This window comes from Ochotona curzoniae, unplaced genomic scaffold, assembly GCF_017591425.1.
Source record: "Ochotona curzoniae isolate NIBS_2020 unplaced genomic scaffold, NIBS_Ocur_1.0 contig_883, whole genome shotgun sequence".
Taxonomy (NCBI): Eukaryota; Metazoa; Chordata; class Mammalia; order Lagomorpha; family Ochotonidae; genus Ochotona; species Ochotona curzoniae.
Genome location: NW_024466599.1, coordinates 26,996,378 through 27,015,107, shown reverse-complemented (window position 1 = coordinate 27,015,107; position 18,730 = coordinate 26,996,378). Strand labels below are relative to the sequence as shown.

The window sequence follows — 18,730 nt, the reverse complement described above, 5'->3', positions numbered from 1 at the left end:
GTTCTTTTCTTTTTTTTTTTTTTTTTTTAAGATTTATTTATTTCTATTACAAAGCCAGATATACAGAGAGGAGGAGAGATAGAGAGGAAGATCTTCCGTCCGATGATTCAATCCCCAAGTGAGCGCAATGGCCAGTGCTGTGATGATCCAAAGTCAGGAGCCAGGAACTTCCTCCAGGTCTCCCACGTGGGTGCAGTGTCCCAAAGCATTGGCCGTCCTCGACTGCCTTCCCAGGCCACAAGCAGGGAGCTGGATGGGAAGTGTAGCTGCTGGGATTAGAACCAGCACCCATATGGCATCCTGGCGCGCTCAAGGTGAGGACTTTAGCCTCTAGGCCATGCCGCTGGGCCCTAAGCAGTTCTTTTCAATCAGTACATCTTGGTTGGTATACATCTTCACCCCCACCCAAGATTTTTATTTTGAAACTGGAAATAAATTTTGGATTCTTCCATACACAGATTTTAAATTTGTGTGAGTGGTTTTAATTAGAGACACCTCATTAGATGCTGCCAGAGCCAGAGGAATCAGAAATAGATGAGATGGAAGTATTTACATTCTTTAAATCCTTATTATAATGTTTTCAAAGGAGTTTTGTTATTTGCTAACTTATTTATAGTCTTCAAAATAATGTCCTACTTAAAGTTCTGTTTTTTGTAATATCAAAATTGTTATATACGCCATCACATATTTTGATCTTGGATTTGAGAGAGTATAATTATAGGTTTTATTTTTCATTCGTAAATGACTTTCTATAAGTTAAATATGTGATTTTAAAGGAATTGGCTTACTTTAGACCATTTTTGGTAAAACATCTCAAGAACCAAACTGCTTATATAGACAGTAACTTCACAAATCAGCTTTAGAAATTTAAGGCATTAAACAGTCTTATAATTAAAAGTTCTTTATATGAACTGTTTTGGAGAAAAAATACTTATTGAAGGAAATGAATGTGTTCTCTTACGGCTTCTACTTCTCAGGACAGTGGTTTTAGTTGTTTATTATTATTATTATTATTTGAAAAGTTTCTTACATATTTTCTTCAGTGAAGCAATTTTCTTTAGATGCTTTGGGAAAGACATTGTAATTATTTCACCCAGAAACAAGTTTCAGCTAATGTGCATGTCATGGTGCACGGTTTTATGAATACAACTAACAGAACCTTCAGTGGGTCAGTTTTTATGCCCTACCCTCTGATGGTGGTATGGAGTGAGTGTTATATGACTGGGAGCTTGGGAGTCTGGGAGCCTTTAAAAAACTTATTTTTATTTGAAAGGCAGATTTGCGAAGACAGGAAGAAAGAGATCTTCCATCCACTGGTTCAATCCCCAGATGGCTTCAACAGCTGGAACCAGGCTGGACTGAAGCCAGAAGCTTTTTCTGGGGCTTCCACATTGGCCATCATTTGCTGCTTTCCCAAGAGAATTGGCAGGGAGCTGAATGGGAAGTGGAGCCATTGGGGCTTGGGCTGACTCCCATATGGGATGCTGGCACCACAGGCAGAAGCTTAACTTATAATGCCATGGCACAGGCCCCAACTGGGAGTGTTTTTAAAACTTATGCACTAAGGGTATTTGAGCACACGCTGTGAGCTGTCAGCCACAGTTAAATTTAGATCAGTATCTTCATCTCCAAATGCTACTGCATACCCTTCAGCCAAAGGAACCTTCCTTCCAAACCTCTAGTCCCAGGAACCACTGATCAGTTTTCTGTCTTTATAGAATTTGTTTATTCTGGAAATGCATATAAATGGAATGATGCAATTTTTTGGACTTTGTAAAAATATGTGTTTTATTTAAATGGCAGAGTTGGAGAGAAGGAAAGATAAATCATCCACTGGTTCACTGTCCAAATAGTTGCAACAACCAGGGCTGAAGCCAGGCTCCAGGAGCTTCATCTGGGTCTCAAGGACTTGGACCATCTTCCACTGCTTTCCCAGGCACAGTATCAGGGAGCTAGATAGAATATAGAACAGTCAGGACCCAGCTGCTGCCCATGTGAGATGCTGATGTTGCAGACAGTGGCTTAATCAATTGCACTGCAACACCCAGTATGTAGACTTTTGTATTAGGCTGCATTTAACAGTGTTTGTAAGGTTCATGCATATTGTAGTATAAAATAGTACTTCATTCTTTCAATGGCTGAGTAGTTTTTGCCATTGTATGTGTGTATTTTCCATTTGTCAGTTAATGGACGTTTCTACCTTTGATTTTTATGAGTAATATACTCAATCATCAATATGTTGATACATGAACATGTTATGATATAATGGTGTGGTCCAATTTCATTTTTTGTTATGTATCTTTTCATTTGTCCCAACACTGTTTGCTGCAAACACTGTTTTCCTAATGAGTCCTCTTGGTGCCTTGCCAAAAATCAGTTTGACCAGAGACATGAAAAACAATTGCATTTGGTATATCACCAGTATTGTTTTCTAGTGGTCTTCTTTTTTTTTTTTTTGTTTAGAGTTTTGTTAATGGAGATACTTTTTATTTAAAGGTTTTTTTGGAAGGCAGATTTTGCAGACAGGAGAGACAGAGAGATCTTCTATCCTCTGGGTCATTCCCCAAATGGTCGCAACATCCAGAGCTGAGCTGATTTGAGGCCAGGAGCCAGGAGTTGCTTCTGGGTCCTCCAGTGGGGTTAAGGGGACCAAGGACTGGAATCTTCCTTTGCTGCTTTCATAGTCCATAAGCAGAGAACTGCATCAGAACAGTGGTACTGGCCTCTAGGTACCTTTTATTTTTTGTTTTGCCTAAATGTTCTCGCTGGAACCTCTAGTAGTGTTGAATATAAGGCTTAAAAGCAAACATCCTTGTCTTCCTTGCTCTCTCTTTAGGGGAAAAGTGTTTTGATCCTCTCTGTTGTATTAATTGTAGAAATTGTTCTCTTTCTTTTCAATCAAGTTGAGGAAGTTCCTGTCTTCATAGGTGTTGGATTTTGTGCCTTTTTGCATTTCTTGCTATCAGTTTGAATCTTTTGCCTGTTATTGTAAATAAATGAACAATTGTTGACTTGGTAGTTGAGCCGATGTTGTTCCCACATTATTGTATAATTGTGTTTATAAATTTGATTTGCTACTGTTTTGTTGAGGAATTTTTGTGTCTTTGCATATACAATCTGTTGATGTGTGGTTTCTGTTATGTGTAATACCTTTATCTGGTTCTGGTGTTAGGAAATTGCATCAGTTAGAAAGTATTTCCTTTGCTTATACTTTCTATAAAGAATTATTGAGTGGAATTTACCTTTGAAATAATCTAAGCTTTTTATCTTTTTTTCTGAAAGGCTATTGATTGGCTACAGTTTTCTAGTAGATCCAGGTCTAATCTGATGATCTCATTCTTCTGTGAGTTTGGTAGTTTGTTTCTGTCAAAGTAAGTTACTGAATTTATGAGCAGAGAGTTCTTCATTTCTTCATATTCCTTTTTTTTTAAGTAGTGAATTATTTGAAAGGCAGATCCAGAGAGAGAGAGAGAGAGAGATCATCCATTCACTGAGAGAGAGAGAGAGACAGAGAGAGAGAGAGATTATCCATTCGCTGGTTCACTCCCCAGATGGCTACAACAGCAAGAACTGAGTTCCCAGATCTAAGTCCAGAGCAGGAGCGGAAGTGGCGACCATATGGGATGCTGATGCTGCAAGGTGAAAGGTTTAGCCTGTTGAGCCACCATGCTTGCCCAGGATTTTTTTTTCCTGTAACACAAGCCAAATATCATGCCAAATCGTAATTTTTAACTGAACACAATCTGATATGATATCTATGCTTGAATTGAATTTTTCTGTTGGATTTTAAAAGGACCTTTTTAAAAAAATAGTTGTTTTGTTTGAATCAGGTTCCAGACAAATCATGAGGTTATTTTTAAAGATTTGTTTTAAAGAAAATTAAAGCAATATGAAAACATTTCAGTGTAAGCTATTCTAAGGGAGAGCAGCACTGTTTTGACATCTGTTTGGAACTTCTTTGCACAAAATGTTAAAATAGCTAGTATTTCTTTTCTGATTTCTCATCGTTTCAGGAAATCTCCCCAAGAAGCAGGAGGTTGGTTGTGAGTCTTTATCCAGAGCCCAGAGTGGAAGGAGAAGCAGAGTTGAGAAAGGTTCTGGTCTAGAGAAGACAGATTCTCCACAACTTTTACAGCTGCTTGGCCAGGGTGACCCACTGGGTTTTATCTTTCTGGATTTAGGTTTCTCATCTGCAATACTTGGAATCAGCGGTTTCTTAAGCTTCCTTTAATTCTCAGGTTTTCTGTGTGATTTTAACAGGATTCTGCGAGTTGGATTGGTGGAAACAATGAACCGTTGACCGGCTTTACATGGCGAGGTGGTTGCGAGAGAGAGACAACAGGCATACAAGTTTGGAATGAAGTATTTGTGATTGACAGACCCAATGGAACAAAAGTAAAATTCTGTTTCTACTCTTCTATTTTGTTCCTTTTGTTTTTTTTCTTGAGCTGTTTTTCTAGTATTAAAAGTCAAACAGCACAGATTGATTAATCTCTAAGAATAGTTATGCCAAAATATGTAGTATTGATTTAATTACCAACTTTGCAGTTTATTGGTCTGTATTTGATCCATTCCCAGGTGGCTGTGCTGCTGATGGATACCCAGGGTGCCTTTGATAGCCAGTCGACGATCAAAGACTGTGCGACCGTGTTCGCTCTCAGCACGATGACCAGCTCTGTGCAGGTGAGGCGTGAGCTGAGCCTTCACACGTACCCCCGAGGCCTTGGACTTCCGCCTTCCAGCGCCCTGTGATTCAGGAGAGCACTTTCTGTTTCTTGCTGGTCACCGATGTGGACATACTTGCTCTTGTGGCCCATGATATGAAATTTGGCACTTTAGGGTAATTTTGGAGGAAGCAGTCATTTAGTAGTCATTCCTTCTGGTTTTGTTGTTGTTTTATCAGAGTCTGTTTCTGTTTTCTAAGAAAAGGTGTTACCTGATAGCTATAATTGAAATTAGCTGTGTGGCTGCCAGATTTAGTAAAGTAGATAATATTTTTTTTTATTTTTTGGTTAAGCAGAATAAATCTGATTTTTCTGTTTGATATCTATGACAATTCGTACTTGGGTGTTGCACTAAGAAAGAGACACATATGAATTAATTTGTATTTAATTTAGGAAACCTGAGTGATGTTTTTACAATTTACAGGTTTATAGCACTTGTGTCATTTAGAAAGGGAGAACCCCTTGTATACTCTAGTTGTGTATGGTGTTCTGTCAAGTTCTGTTTTCTTCAAGCTAGGCCAGTATTTCTTTATGTGGTGTGTTAAGGTCCTCTGTGACTGACAGATCTCTGGCTAAAAAATGGAATATTGAAGTATGGTGGATAGGCCCACCTGCTGATGGCATATCAGGAAGTTTATTTGCAAATACTTTTAAAAGGTGGGGGCAGGTAGATGAGCCTCCTGCGATAAGACTGAGATAAGACTGGCGCAGTGTCTTAGGACTGTTGTAATGCTGTCCAGTGTTTGTGAACTCCTGTTTCCTTCCTTCCACTGTTTGAGTGGAAACAGGGTAGGATATTAATATGAGCTAAGAGAGGAGTGCTTTGGTTGATTGTAGAGCTGGAGACATCTGTTAGTACCCATCAAGTGATGCCCCTGGGACCCTTACATTTTTTTCCCCCCATTTTCTACCTTTTATCCTCTCAGTTTGCAAGACAACTGTGATTTTTTTGATTTGCTTGAGCAAGCAAATGTATTCTTATTACATCTTAGCCTCTGAAGTTAGTTGATTTTAGGGCTTGCTTTAAATTACAGCGAGGGAGTTAACTTGTGGCTTCATAGCGCTGTGTGTCCAGCGTTTTGGATAGCAGGAGACTTGGTTTGGTTTTGGACAAATCAGTCAGTTTGACAAGTCACTCAGTTATTTTCTTCTCTGTAAAATGAATATTTTGCCCATCTTGCCTGTGTTGCTTGAGGTTTTGCAGTGATAAATGAGATCTAAAGATAATGCATATGAAAGTGCTTTTAAAAATGATAGTACCCATAAGATTAAGATATTTGTTACTGTCCACCCTCACCTGATCCCCCAACCTTTAGGAGTGAGTCCCTTCTTACATAGATATTTGGCTGACCTATGACAGATTGCCCTTGTTAGTTTTTCAGTGAAGTACTTATTAAGCACCTATTAAGTATAAAGCAGTATGGTAAATAGCAGTGATCTAAGACAAACAGCTCCACTGCCTGTACCTTGCCCTGACAGTGGAAGAATCTGGACCTATTCTCTAAATGCTGAAGCCCAAATGGATAAAAACAGGGTGATCATACTGTCAGGTTTTAAATCTGAAGTTAAAATCTTAACTTACAAATGATGAATGAATAACAAAAATATATCCTGTTGGCATTAATTAGTAGCTCAGAAAAATAGTGTTAGGTTTGCTGGCCTGTGCTGACTTTATATCTTGAGCTCCAAGTGCCTCAGTGAGGTTCTGCCTAGAACTTTATTTCCCCTTTGCTGAGGATGTTAGATCCTCCTTTGCTGGCTGTGCTTAGTGGCCTGGGAAGGCCTCCTGAAAATTCTAGAAATGGAAAGAGTGCCACCTACTGTTGTTTTCATTAGTTTACATGGCTTGTAAAGCTGTCATGTTTAAACTGTTGTTTTTAGCAAAAATAAATGACATTAAAGAAGATGGTGGTTGAAGTACTCACTAATTAACTATGTATTCTGATTGTATGAGGAAGGAATTCATCTTTAAGGAACTGTAGCCTCTCACATTTATTGGCTTAGAAAAATGTGCAAACAGCTTTCACTTGAAAAATGACAATCATGACAGTAAAGAAACTTTTGAGAACAAAAAAAATAGTTTCCACATACTACATTTGTTTTTTATTCCTTTACTTTTAGGTTTTGTATTTGTGATTTTTGCAAATGTTACTACAAGTACATCCCCCTCTTATGTTATTTGTTGACTGTTACTAGGAAAAAGAAGTTTTTGTGTGTCACTAAGATAGTGGCTAAGAGATTCATTTTTACTGAGTAAGTAAAGCTGCTTTTTTCACAATAAAACACTAATAACAAAATTGGTTTTGTTTTAATAGGTGTATAATTTATCTCAGAATATTCAAGAAGATGATCTTCAACACTTACAAGTATGTATGTCTGAAAGAGTATTGAAAATTTAATTCTCACTTTATTGTGATTTCACACTTAGAAGCCTATAAAGTAAGACAATATATTATGGTTTTAAACTTAGGGCATAACTTCCTAACTGGAAGAAATTTCACTGTGTTAAAAAGCTGAATGTGTAGCTTTCAAATGATTTTAAAGGCTGACATTTGGTGTTCTGATATAGGACCATCTTAAAATTATCTTCTTTCAATCTCTTTGGAGGCATTATTTTAAATAACGTGATTTAATAGTTATTTACAGAGTATGGAAGACTTGCAATGGAAGAAATCTACCAGAAACCATTTCAGGTAACTAAGTATTAGATGACTTAAACAGTTTTGTCTGTGAGAAGCTGTCAAGCCATCTCACCTTGTAGTGTTCGAGTCACAAAAATGTAACAGCAAACTAGCAGCAAAGTCAGTGGAACTGAAACCAGTTTGTGGTAGTGTCAGTAGCACGCTAACAGGATAGGAATGAGACCAGTGGATCTGGAATTGATCCTTAATATTTCACTAAGATTAATGAAGGTAATATGTTATTAATTAGATGTGAGCCATCTTCCACTGCTGCCCCAGGCACATTGGTAGCGAGCTGGGTTGGAAGTGGAGCAACCAAGGCTCACAGTGTTGCCCATAGAGATGCTGGTGCTTAACACACTTTGCAGCAACACTGGCCCTGAGAAGCCCATTCTGTATGAATAAAAGTTTCTATGAAAGTGGCTTTTCATTTTTTAAAAATTTATTTGGGAGACCCAGAATGCTTCCCTAAATGTCTGCAAGGGGCTGGGGCTGGGCTGCGGCTGGGCTTTGCCAGGCCGGGCCAGGCTGAAGCTGGGAGCAGAGCACTGTTTGGGTCCTCCTGTATGAGTGACATGAGTCAGCCATTTAAGCCATTATCACCTGCTCCTCCAGGGTCACATGAACAGCAAACTGGAGTTGAAAATGGAGGCAGGACTTGAACCCGTGCATTCCCATCTGGGGTGTGGGTGTCCCACATGGTGTCTTCATGGCTAGGCTGGATGCTTCCCCCTTAGTCCTCAGTAAGGGTTGTTTAGGGGAGAAAAGGAGGCTTTGATTGTGAAAGGTATGATTTTTTTTGTAAGATTTTGTAAGAAATTATATATATTTTCTCTGTATGTAGACATTAATGTTTTTGATTCGAGATTGGAGTTATCCTTATGAACATTCGTACGGTTTGGAAGGCGGAAAACAGTTCCTTGAAAAGAGATTGCAGGTAAGTTGCCGTTTCCTAGAGGGGAGAGTGTAAGAACCAGGCCTGGTGCAGGGCAGGTGGCCTGGAGTGCCGCTTCCCCTACCCCCTTCCACCTGTCAGTGAATGCAGTGTGTGACCCAGGTTGGCCTGGGAGGTCAGATAGATGCAGACATCTGCTTACCTTTGACTTAATACAGTTTTGTCATTGGGATGCTGCCTTGGATTTCTCAGTGACATTCCGAGACTTGAGGTGCTGCATGGTTTTCTTACTGCTAATGTAAGATGAACTGTCAGATGGTTGTGTCCTCACTGCTCTGATTCTTCAGAAGAAATGAATGCAAAGTACATCAGACATCCTAGCCAAACTCAGATTGAATTCCTCAAAGATTTGCCAACCTCTTAGTGAAGTGTGTATCTGAAAGTTGCTCAGATCATAAGTGTGTATTTAGCTTGATGAATTTATACAAAATAAATACAACCATATAACTAGCACCCAAAAGTACCTGCATCTAAGCAGCTAGCACCTCAGGTCCCCCACCCCGTCCTTGCTGTTCAAACGATTGGGAATACGCTATCTGCTCTCGGCTTTTTCTCTTCTTTTTTTTTATCGATTCTACTCTTTTTCTTTTCTTTTCCCGCTATTAGTACTTAACAGGTAATTTTTTTGTTTGGTAGATCTTAGAAACCTCTGGTTTGTTTGTAAATCATAACTGTAACTTGTTCTTCAGATATTGAGTGTTAGAATTTCTCTTTCCTTAAGAGAATGTGAAGTCTTACCAAACTGTTCAGAAATGGGCCTTTAGTATCTTTTTGTTCACCCTTTTGGAACAGCAGCTGAATCAGGGGTATGTGTGTGTTCTGTTGTACATTTTTTTCTCTTTTAACATACCTTGTCTCTTTCTGCCTGTAGGTAAAACAAAATCAACACGAAGAGCTACAGAATGTAAGGAAGCACATTCACAATTGTTTCTCCAATCTTGGTTGCTTCCTTTTACCACATCCTGGTCTTAAAGTTGCAACTAATCCTAGCTTCGATGGGAGATTGAAAGGTGGGAATTCCCATTTTGCTACAATCAGAAATTACTTTTTAGAGGCTGAAAGTGTGTTTTCTTCTTTTCAATGACAATTGCGTTCCTTAACTTTCTGTTGTATTCTGGAGGCTGTTACTGGTGTGACTAGAGTTCCTGAAGCCATTACTGTTTGTTTCCACTGGTCTGTTTGCATCTACCTAGTACATTGCTTACCTGGTAATCGTGGGGTGCATCACTCGGCAGTGAGGTTCCAAGAATTCTGAATGTCACCTTTTCAGTGTCACTGATTGCAGTCTGCTGAAAGCCTTTGCCGTTGTTATTCTGACGCAGTCGGATTTAGGGCACTGATCCATGGTGGTAATATTTTTTGTGTGTTTTAGATTGTTTTGAGTATGATGAGAGAAGGCTTGGGAATTGACAGAACTTTTACAGTAGGACTGGAGAAATAAAATTAGTAATACAGTTGAATACAATCTGATATTGATTGCCTCTTTTGTAAGGAATATTTTCATTAATACTTAACATAGGATTTATTTTAATAGTCTACAGTTTGACTTATTTGTGTGCTATTTGGACTGGAAGAATGAATAGCGTGAGAAATGGCACAGGTGGAGTAGATGGAATTATATTTATCCTAGCAGATATGACATATCTGAATGGGCTTTTTCTTTTAAATGAGTCTACCTTAAGTAACAGATCCTGTGCACTCTTTATTTCATAAAATGGGATTTTATTAACTCTTACCAATGGGAACTTTTATTTTTGGTCTAATAATGTTGACCAATTTTCTAATCACTAGATATTGATGAAGACTTTAAACGAGAACTTCGGAATTTGGTTCCATTGCTGCTTGCCCCTGAAAACTTGGTAGAAAAAGAGATCAGTGGATCTAAGGTCACATGTAGAGATCTTGTAGAGTATTTTAAGGTAGGCAACCTCTTTCATTAATGGCTTTGACAGAAACGTACATGACTTAAAAACTAACCTGCATGTATAAGAAATTTGTCTTAAATGGGTGCATCAGTAATATTTAAGGATATTTGAAAGATTATACACCATTTCCATCTGTTGGAAACTGGTCTGATTTATTCACAAAATTTTCCTGTTTTTTCCATGTCTGGTAGTGGAAAAGGAACACGCTGTCACACTGTACTACTGCACTCTCACTTGGGAGTGATACTAGGAGTCAGGAACATAATTCTCATCCAAGTGCTTGGTACAAGAAGCTGAAAGTATCTGTACTAACTTCTGCATCTGAGCAACTTATCCATAGATTTTTATTGTCACATTTGTTGTCTCTGCTCTTCTCCAGTCTGTCTAGCCTCTGCCAGAATAAGATATTTGTAGGGGTTTGTGTTAGTCCTGGAACTTGCAGAAAATGCAAGGGGAAATAAAATTAACCATGTGGATTTCTGTTACTTTTTGGACACTTTGATCACTCACACGGTATCTTTGTTAGTTCCACATTGATCTTCTATTTAGAAGGTTAAGATGAAACATTCCTATATGGAATTCTGAAAGTTCCTGTTTGTTCCTTTTTTCTCTTAAGTCACAGATCAGGTAATATTTTTTTCTTGAGCTCAAATATAATTGGAGCTGTCAACATAAAATACTGGGTTAAAGTGTTTTATAACATATCTGCATGAATTACTGGCAGTGAGGAGTTATGGATTTCATTTTATCAGAAGGATATATAATTTTTAAATGTGAGTTGTAACTGCAAGTTGGAATTATATTTAGAAATATTTCTTGTTATTTAGCAACATGTATTTAATGTTATTGATACTAGGGTTAACTTTTTGAAATGTGTCTGATTTTTATACCTAAAATTCCTTTTAGTATTGCTTATTATTTTTGCATTTATGATTTTCCTTCTGGTGGGGATCCAGAGCCAGATTGCATAACTTTGCAATATAATGAATCTTTTGTCTTTTAGGCTTACATTAAAATCTATCAAGGAGAGGAACTTCCACATCCAAAGTCTATGCTTCAGGTACAGAGAGAGAGAGAGAGAGAGAGAGAGAGAGACAATGTGTGTGTGAGAAAGAGGGAAAATGGGGAAGGGAGGGAGAGGAGTGGAAGGAGAAAGATAGGTGTGGTTTGTAGTCTTATTTATGAGACAGAACAAGATCTTCAAACAGAATGTTGATGGAAGCAAAAGGAGTAACTTTTTAGCATGGAAATAACTTTCCAGTATTTAAGACTGTGTGTTGTGGGTCCTTAGGTTCCGAAGTGGTTTTTGGTAATTGCAGATGGTAGACCTTGCACGTGTACAGCCAGCAGAATCGCACAGTCCTTGTTTTCTCTTGTTTGCTGGTGGGGTAGGAAGGGCTCTGTAGGAGACGGCTTTATGTGAGCCTCTCTGTGCCAGGTGCCTCCTGTGCTGTCTTTGTCCATGACTGCGTTGGAAATAAGGCTGGTTTCATTTAGTATTAATGATTTGCTTTTAGGATAATATTATTTTAACTCTGTTCATCATTTTTAATGATTGACTACTTTGGGCAGTTTCTCAGTTTGATAGTGGAAAAGCAGTATTTTCTAATAAAACTGATGCAATAAAAAGTTTCACAGGCTTGAAAATGTCTCTTGTGTAAGGAGAGGGAAAGCTGTGTGAGTAATTCCTGCTTCCTTATCTCTGGAGACTCAGCCATTTTAGGGCTATAACTACATTCGGCCTCCATGCGGGTTCTGCTAGTGTGGATTCAGCCAGCCACAGATGAAAAAATGTTTGAAGATAAATTATATCTGTGCAGTTGTTTTTTGCAGTATAGCAGTTAGTTGTACATGTTTACATTTTTTAGGTATTGTAAGTAATCCAGAGATGACTGAAAATATATTAGAGGATGTGCCTAGGTTCTAATGCAGTTGCTGAGCCAGTTTATGTAAAGGGTTGGAGCATGCATGGATTTGGGGCACTTGAGAAAAATGTTAGAGCTGTTCCACTTGGATTCCAAAGAATGCCTGAATTTTTTTCTGTTGCCTCAGTATATGTGGTATTTTCTACTATTTTGACGTGAACCTAAGCAAAATGAAGATAGATGGACAGCTCTGTTAGAAGCATCTGCCATGTAGACCCTTTATGCTAGTGTTCTGTTCCTTGGAAAATAAGAAATTAGTATTTCCTCTGGCTTGTATTTAGATTTATTTATTGTACATAATTGTGTTAATCAGGATTTATGGAATGACAGATACTGTTGGATAATAATGGTGCTTTTATCTTTTTATTTATTTATTTATTTATTTATTTATTTATTTACTTTTAGGCAACAGCAGAAGCTAATAATCTGGCTGCAGTAGCAGCGGCAAGAGATATTTATTGCAAAAGCATGGAACAGGTTTGTAACTGAATTTTAAACTTCAAGCTAGAGTAGAATAGGTTTTTGTATTTAAAATAATTTGGCCTATTTGTGCTTTTTTTAGTCTTGTCATTTTTGTTTCCTTTCCTGATACTAGTTTATGCTCTTTTTGTAAGATTTGGTTATTTGTTTGAAAGCCAGAGTGACCAAGAGAGATTCAGGTGTGAGGGAAGACTTTTAATCTTCTGGATCACGTCTTCCACAGCTGCATTGGCTGGGGTTGGGCCTGGGCCTGGCTGAAGTCATGAACTTCAGGTCTCCCATGTGGATGCAGGGCCCAAGGACTTGGGCCATCTTACACTGCTTTCCCATGCACATTAGCAGGGAACTGGATTAGTAGTGGAGCAACTGGGTCTTGAACTAGTGCCGATATAGGACGCTGGCTTAATGTGCTGTGCCAAAATGCCAGTCCCTATTTTGCGATCTGTGCTGGAAACAAACTTACTGAAAGTAATTCACAAGCCCCCTCCCCGCAAATAATTCACAACATTATATTTATAGAAGTTAGGTTGGATAAGTCATTACATAATAAACACTATTGAAGAATTTTTTGACTCATGATTTAGAGTGCTAGTATTAGCTTAAGGTTAACAGCAGATGCTCAGTCATTAGGATATCTTTTGAAAATTTTTTTAAAATTTTAGATGATTTTATATAGTTGATCAGGATGGGAAGGATCAAGGGTTAAGGAAAAGAGGGTGTGATTATTGTTTCCAAATTTTCTATTTTTTCTGTTTCTAGGGTGGGGATGGGGAGAGTAGGGCAAAGGGAGAAGCCATTCCCAGCCTCCCAACCTCCCCAAACCTGGGGATGGATGGGGACTGGCCACCTGATACCAACCCAGGGTTCCAATGTGGCACACGGTCCAACGGTTCTGCCCAGGTGGTTTTGATACTTCTGAAATGTTGATCTCACTGATCCAAGAGTTAGGGAATCCTTACAATCTCCGTTGGCTGACACAGTCAACCTTAGAGTCTTCATTCGCCCAGATATGCTATGATTTTTTGGCTGGGGTAGTTGTCCAATTTGTTCTGCCCTGCTTCTTCTGGCATGGTACCAGATGTCCTCTGCAGGCCCCAGTGGGCTGCCGTATTCTCCATGAGAAGCTGGCCAGCTGTCCACTACTCCATCTTTTCCACTGAGGAGAACCAGTTCTCACAGGTGGCCCCAAGAACCCGTGCCAGGCGACCTGGGCCCTGCCAGAACCCCTGCCCTCAGGTCTACGGACCCAGCACCCACTGCTAGAGTATGTTTTTATCTGTTATCTTCTATCCACTCTCTGGTAACAGCCTTTTGTGCAATTATGATTGTTGGGCCAAATGCAATCAGGTACAGGGTGCAATGTAAATGTTCTTAAACTTGAGTTTTACGGTTGTATTTTGGGAACTGATTTTGCCTTAAGTCGGTAGAACAAATAAGGAAGGAATAAATAGTTGTGGTTATACAGTAATTTAAAACCAAACCATGTGAGTGATTTGACTTTATGAAGCTAAAAACTCTAAGCAGGGAACTTCTTTGAAGTGTTAATTTTTTCTGTCCTGTAATCTGCCCTGTTACTGTCTGTTCAGGTCTGTGGTGGGGACAAGCCTTACATTGCACCTTCGGATCTAGAGCGAAAACACTTGGATCTCAAGGAAGTGGCAATCAAACAGTTTCGTTCTGTGAAAAAAATGGGCGGAGATGAGTTCTGCCGTCGTTATCAGGACCAGCTGGAAGCTGAAATCGAAGAGACCTATGCAAATTTTATAAAGCACAATGATGGCAAAAACATCTTCTATGCTGCTCGTACTCCTGCCACTCTTTTTGCAGTCATGTTTGCAATGTATATAGTCTCAGGACTGACTGGCTTCATTGGCCTAAACTCTATAGCCGTCTTGTGTAACCTTGTCATGGGGTTGGCACTGACGTCTCTTTGTACTTGGGCATATGTGAAATACTCTGGGGAGTTCAGAGAAATTGGAACAATGATTGATCAGATTGCTGAAACACTATGGGAACAGGTTGGTATCTGTCTTTTGACTTTTCAGTGACTAATCTCATTTTCTCTGATTTTTAACTCTTCTCCCTTGCAATATTTGCATGCCTTTATTTTCTTTGCAGGAGAAATGTCAAAAGGATGTTTTCTGTTTTGTTTGGATGTAGCTTCTGTACAAGGAGCAGAGATCTGTTTTTCTTTAGCGTTACAGTGTATTTGGATTAGCTTACATCTGTGTGTCTGGACAGGTTCAGAAGTCCTAGGTCTGATTATAACAGGATAGTCTAAAGATTTTATTTTCTTTGAGAAAAGAAACTAGTAAACAATTTTGAAGGTAAGGAAAAACTTGGAAATTCAGTAGTTTTGGAAAGCAAAAGCAAAAGGATTGCGGGAGAAATACTGGATGGTCTTTCCTTGATTCCATGAAGACAGTGGTGCTGCATGGAACAGTGATGTAGTTCTTTTCAGAAAAAGCTTGACCTCTGACCCATGAAAACACGGATGAGTGAAGCTGAACACCCTGAGCAGACACCCAACTTGAAAAATAAGTCCTAATCCTGGACTTCACGCCAGAATCCCAAGGCAGGCCATGGACTCTTGTCCAGCAAGCACCTGTTAGGAGAGCCCTTTGTGATTCTGCTCTCCATGGACTTGCCCGTAAGCAGGAAGTTCCACTCCAGATGTGCTTTGAGTGATTGTCATAAAGTGCTTGAGCAGCATGTCAAGGACCAGAATGAAAGCTGCTGTTATTACTGATGAAGGACATGATAGTAATTTCCTGATGTCATTTCTGGGCTGAGGAGTGTTGAGCCTATTTGAAGATTGAGAATATGCAAGTCCCTATTGGATATTTAGCTGTAAATTCAGAGGCTGAAAAAGCAGAGCATTCTTTGAAGAATGTTTGGGTGTTGACCTTTTCTGAACTGTCATTATTTTATAAAGTGATTCATTGTGTTAACTTGAATTTTGTATTTGTTCATTAGAGAAATGCTTTATTTTCCAATCTTCTTGAGTATTTGCTGAGTTTCAGTTTTCAACCTAAATTTTCACTACTACATTTTTCTTTGATATCTTCAAATAGGAGAGAGATTAATAGTCTCGATGTCTTCCTTAAAAAAAAATCTGCTTAAAAGTTTTTTGGCCATTACTATATTTCTGCAGCATTAATTCCAATAATTATTCAGTGTTTTCTTCTGAAGCATATTTTTTATGCAGCATTGATTCTAGCAAATTGGAAGTGTTCATATTACACAACGGTTCAATGCAAGAATGGAAAGTGTGTAAGGTTATTTTCAATGTAGTTGAGGTTAGGGGATCACTGGTCAGAAAAGATCTGTGGTGTGTCACCAAGCATTGTCTAAATCTTTTTCGCATTTCTCTTTTCTTTTGCTTCAGAGGAGTCCCAGGAAGGTGAGAAACCTACAAAGTCTTAATTCTGTGGTCTTACGCTCTTTAGTTTCAAGGCGGCAGTCTAAGTCATTCACCTAACGAATCACTCCGTGTTCTAGGTGTTTTCCAAACTCTTTGAAGTTCCTAGACGTCGGCTGGTTCACCGTGCTCTTTCATCAGCACAGCCACAGAGACTGTCACCCTACAATAACAAGAAGAAAAATTAGACAGTATTTTTACCTTTTTTCTGTATCTGAAGTGTTCACACTTAACACATGTAGGACAGTAAGCAGGACCGTCTGGGCCGGTCTGCATAAATGCTGTATACATACAGATTTGATGCTGCATATAGGGTATGGAATTGCACATCCATCTAATAGGAATGGTAAATGGTTTGAATAAGAGGAAAGTAATTGTGTGTTGCATTATAAAATGTCTAACTGCATTATTTGTAGCATAATTTTCTTTTTTTGTTTTGTTTTGTTTTTTGGGAGAAACTTTTTTTTTTTGTTTTCCACATTCCTGGTTATTTTTGTCATTGCTTTGAATTAAATTTTGATATCTATTTTTATATGTAACTCTTTTTTTACCTCATGTTTTTTGTTTGTTTGCACATTTCTCATACCACAGGTATTGAAGCCTCTGGGTGATAATTTGATGGAGGAGAACATAAGGCAGTCTGTTACAAACTCTATCAAAGCAGGCCTGACTGACCAGGTGTCTCACCATGCCCGATTAAAGACAGACTGACACTTCAGCTCCTCATGGACTCCACTCTCCCTCTTGTTCATGCTTGCTGTACAATGAGAACTCAAATAAAGATAAACCAAAGTTTACAATCAACTGTAGAAGTAGTTTAGTGTATCTGGCTTCACAGATGGCTGCCACAGAGCGTGAAGGTGTCTGTTGTTTCTGAGCGTTCTTTAATGGCTCCTGAGACACGGAGACTGGCCGAGGAGCATTGGTTTCTCACGCACATTCGTGCCATGTTTAATTATTATTTTTTTTTTCCTAATCTAATGTTAGTGAAATTTTATGTAAAAGGATATTTCAGGGAAATATTTTAAGAAATCTATTTAGAGTCTCTTTAACAGTGTATCCCATTGAAATTTTTAATTTTTAGAGAATTTATGAATCATTGTGTTGAGAATTGGATTGGAGTGACAATGAAGCCTTTATTGAGCCACCACATTAAAGTGTATATTGCTTTACTGCCTTCAGTACAGTATTACATAAGTGCATGTGTCAGAAGCTCCACAGCAATCACATGACAACTCTTGTAGCTAAGAAAGTAATTCTGAGGTGTACATTTGTCTTGCCTTTTTAAATTTATAAACCTGCCCTAAAAGGAGATGCATATCTGGGAAACTGAACTGTCTTTTTGCAGTTTAGCCTTCATGTACATAAAATACGCCATTAATTTTATTGGGGGAGAAATTCCATCCAGAAATGTTGCCTACAGCTGTGAGTTAAGAGTGTCTGTACAGTGTGTAGCTCTTATTTTCTAAAATCACAGATAGGGCATGTATATGAATTATAAATATATAAATACGATTTTGTATTAAAAGTTTTGTAGTCTATGGCAAAATCTGGTTCTGTGGTAGGCTAAGACGTTACAGTCCCTGTGAAAGGAATGTTTGTGGCTCATGTCAGTGTGTGAATGCAGACAATTTGAAGTTTTTGATATATTTGTGATATTTATCTTGAGCACTGCAATCTCACCCCCTCCCCCCCAAGGGAATTCAATGGGAATGTTTATCGTGACTTTGTCCTCTGTTTCATTTTAAAGTTATTTCCTGTAATTTATTTTCAGTACGTAATTAAAAATTTGTTGTATATATGCAATGGAACTTGTGATTCTTTTTAAAGGACTTCTTCAGTGGGTACCCCACTACATAAACTGTATTTGTTTTTACTGCAAAGAGAATGAGCAGAAAGCCCCCGAGTGGAGAGCTCTAAGACATTATCCCTCAAAGATAAGCTTGTGCAAGTTATTTTTCTTGTCCGTCCGTATAGGGAGAACTTGCTGTGACTAGCCCATGTGTAGCAGGGGATTTATTCATTTACTCTCCTCTTTTGGGGTATGGCATATGTATTTTTTTTCCAGTTTCTTTGTTGCCTTCCTTATGAATATCTGTTAAAGTACCTGGTTTGGTTTTTAAGTGAAGAACATTCAGATGTTGAGTTGCATGCATGAACGCTCTACATTGCCTTGGTTGATAAAGCTCCCTCCTGCCCCCATTCAGGTCTTATTTTTATATGGGTTGTATTTGTCACCATCTGTATTAAATTGTTACCATCTCACCTGGTCTTAAACACAATCCACCTGGAAAGTGTCTTTATTGCTTCCACCATCTTGTTTTCTGAATGCTGTGGGCTGTTTTTATGAATGAAAAATAAAATGTTGTATAATAACAATTTTTTTCTGAAATTAAAGTCATACATAACTTACCTTAATGCGAAAGGAGTTAAAATCTAGACTGGGTTTCCTAGTACTTCTTGGAAGGAATATTTTCCCCAAGGAAAAGGAAATTCTTTACAGAATTCTAAGAAAGTGCTTAGATTTCAGCTGGAAGACTCTGAACATGGTTAGCCAAGAAGAGTAATATGAAGGATTAAAGACAAATTCAAAACTGATGACTGAACTAACAGCTTTGG

General features: G+C 38.5%; 1 protein-coding gene across 4 annotated transcripts in view; it reads left to right on the top strand.

The window, feature by feature from the left end:
* ATL2 (atlastin GTPase 2) overlaps positions 1–18,487 on the top strand; it is a 46,536-nt gene extending 28,049 nt beyond the window's left edge. The window contains exons 3-14 of one of the 4 annotated variants that reach the window (XM_040993097.1): positions 4,261–4,395; positions 4,579–4,683; positions 7,040–7,090; positions 7,361–7,417; positions 8,250–8,342; positions 9,232–9,370; positions 10,152–10,279; positions 11,289–11,345; positions 12,616–12,687; positions 14,277–14,708; positions 16,079–16,093; positions 16,703–18,487. In XM_040993097.1, the coding sequence (XP_040849031.1) occupies positions 4,261–4,395; positions 4,579–4,683; positions 7,040–7,090; positions 7,361–7,417; positions 8,250–8,342; positions 9,232–9,370; positions 10,152–10,279; positions 11,289–11,345; positions 12,616–12,687; positions 14,277–14,708; positions 16,079–16,093; positions 16,703–16,822 (1,404 nt within the window). In that variant the 3' untranslated portion in view covers positions 16,823–18,487. Of the gene's footprint in view, positions 1–4,260; positions 4,396–4,578; positions 4,684–7,039; positions 7,091–7,360; positions 7,418–8,249; positions 8,343–9,231; positions 9,371–10,151; positions 10,280–11,288; positions 11,346–12,615; positions 12,688–14,276; positions 14,709–16,078; positions 16,094–16,191 lie in introns of all 4 variants that reach the window. The other 3 variants (XM_040993098.1, XM_040993099.1, XM_040993100.1) reach the window with 3 other exon arrangements.
* The last annotated feature ends 243 nt before the right edge of the window (positions 18,488–18,730 follow it).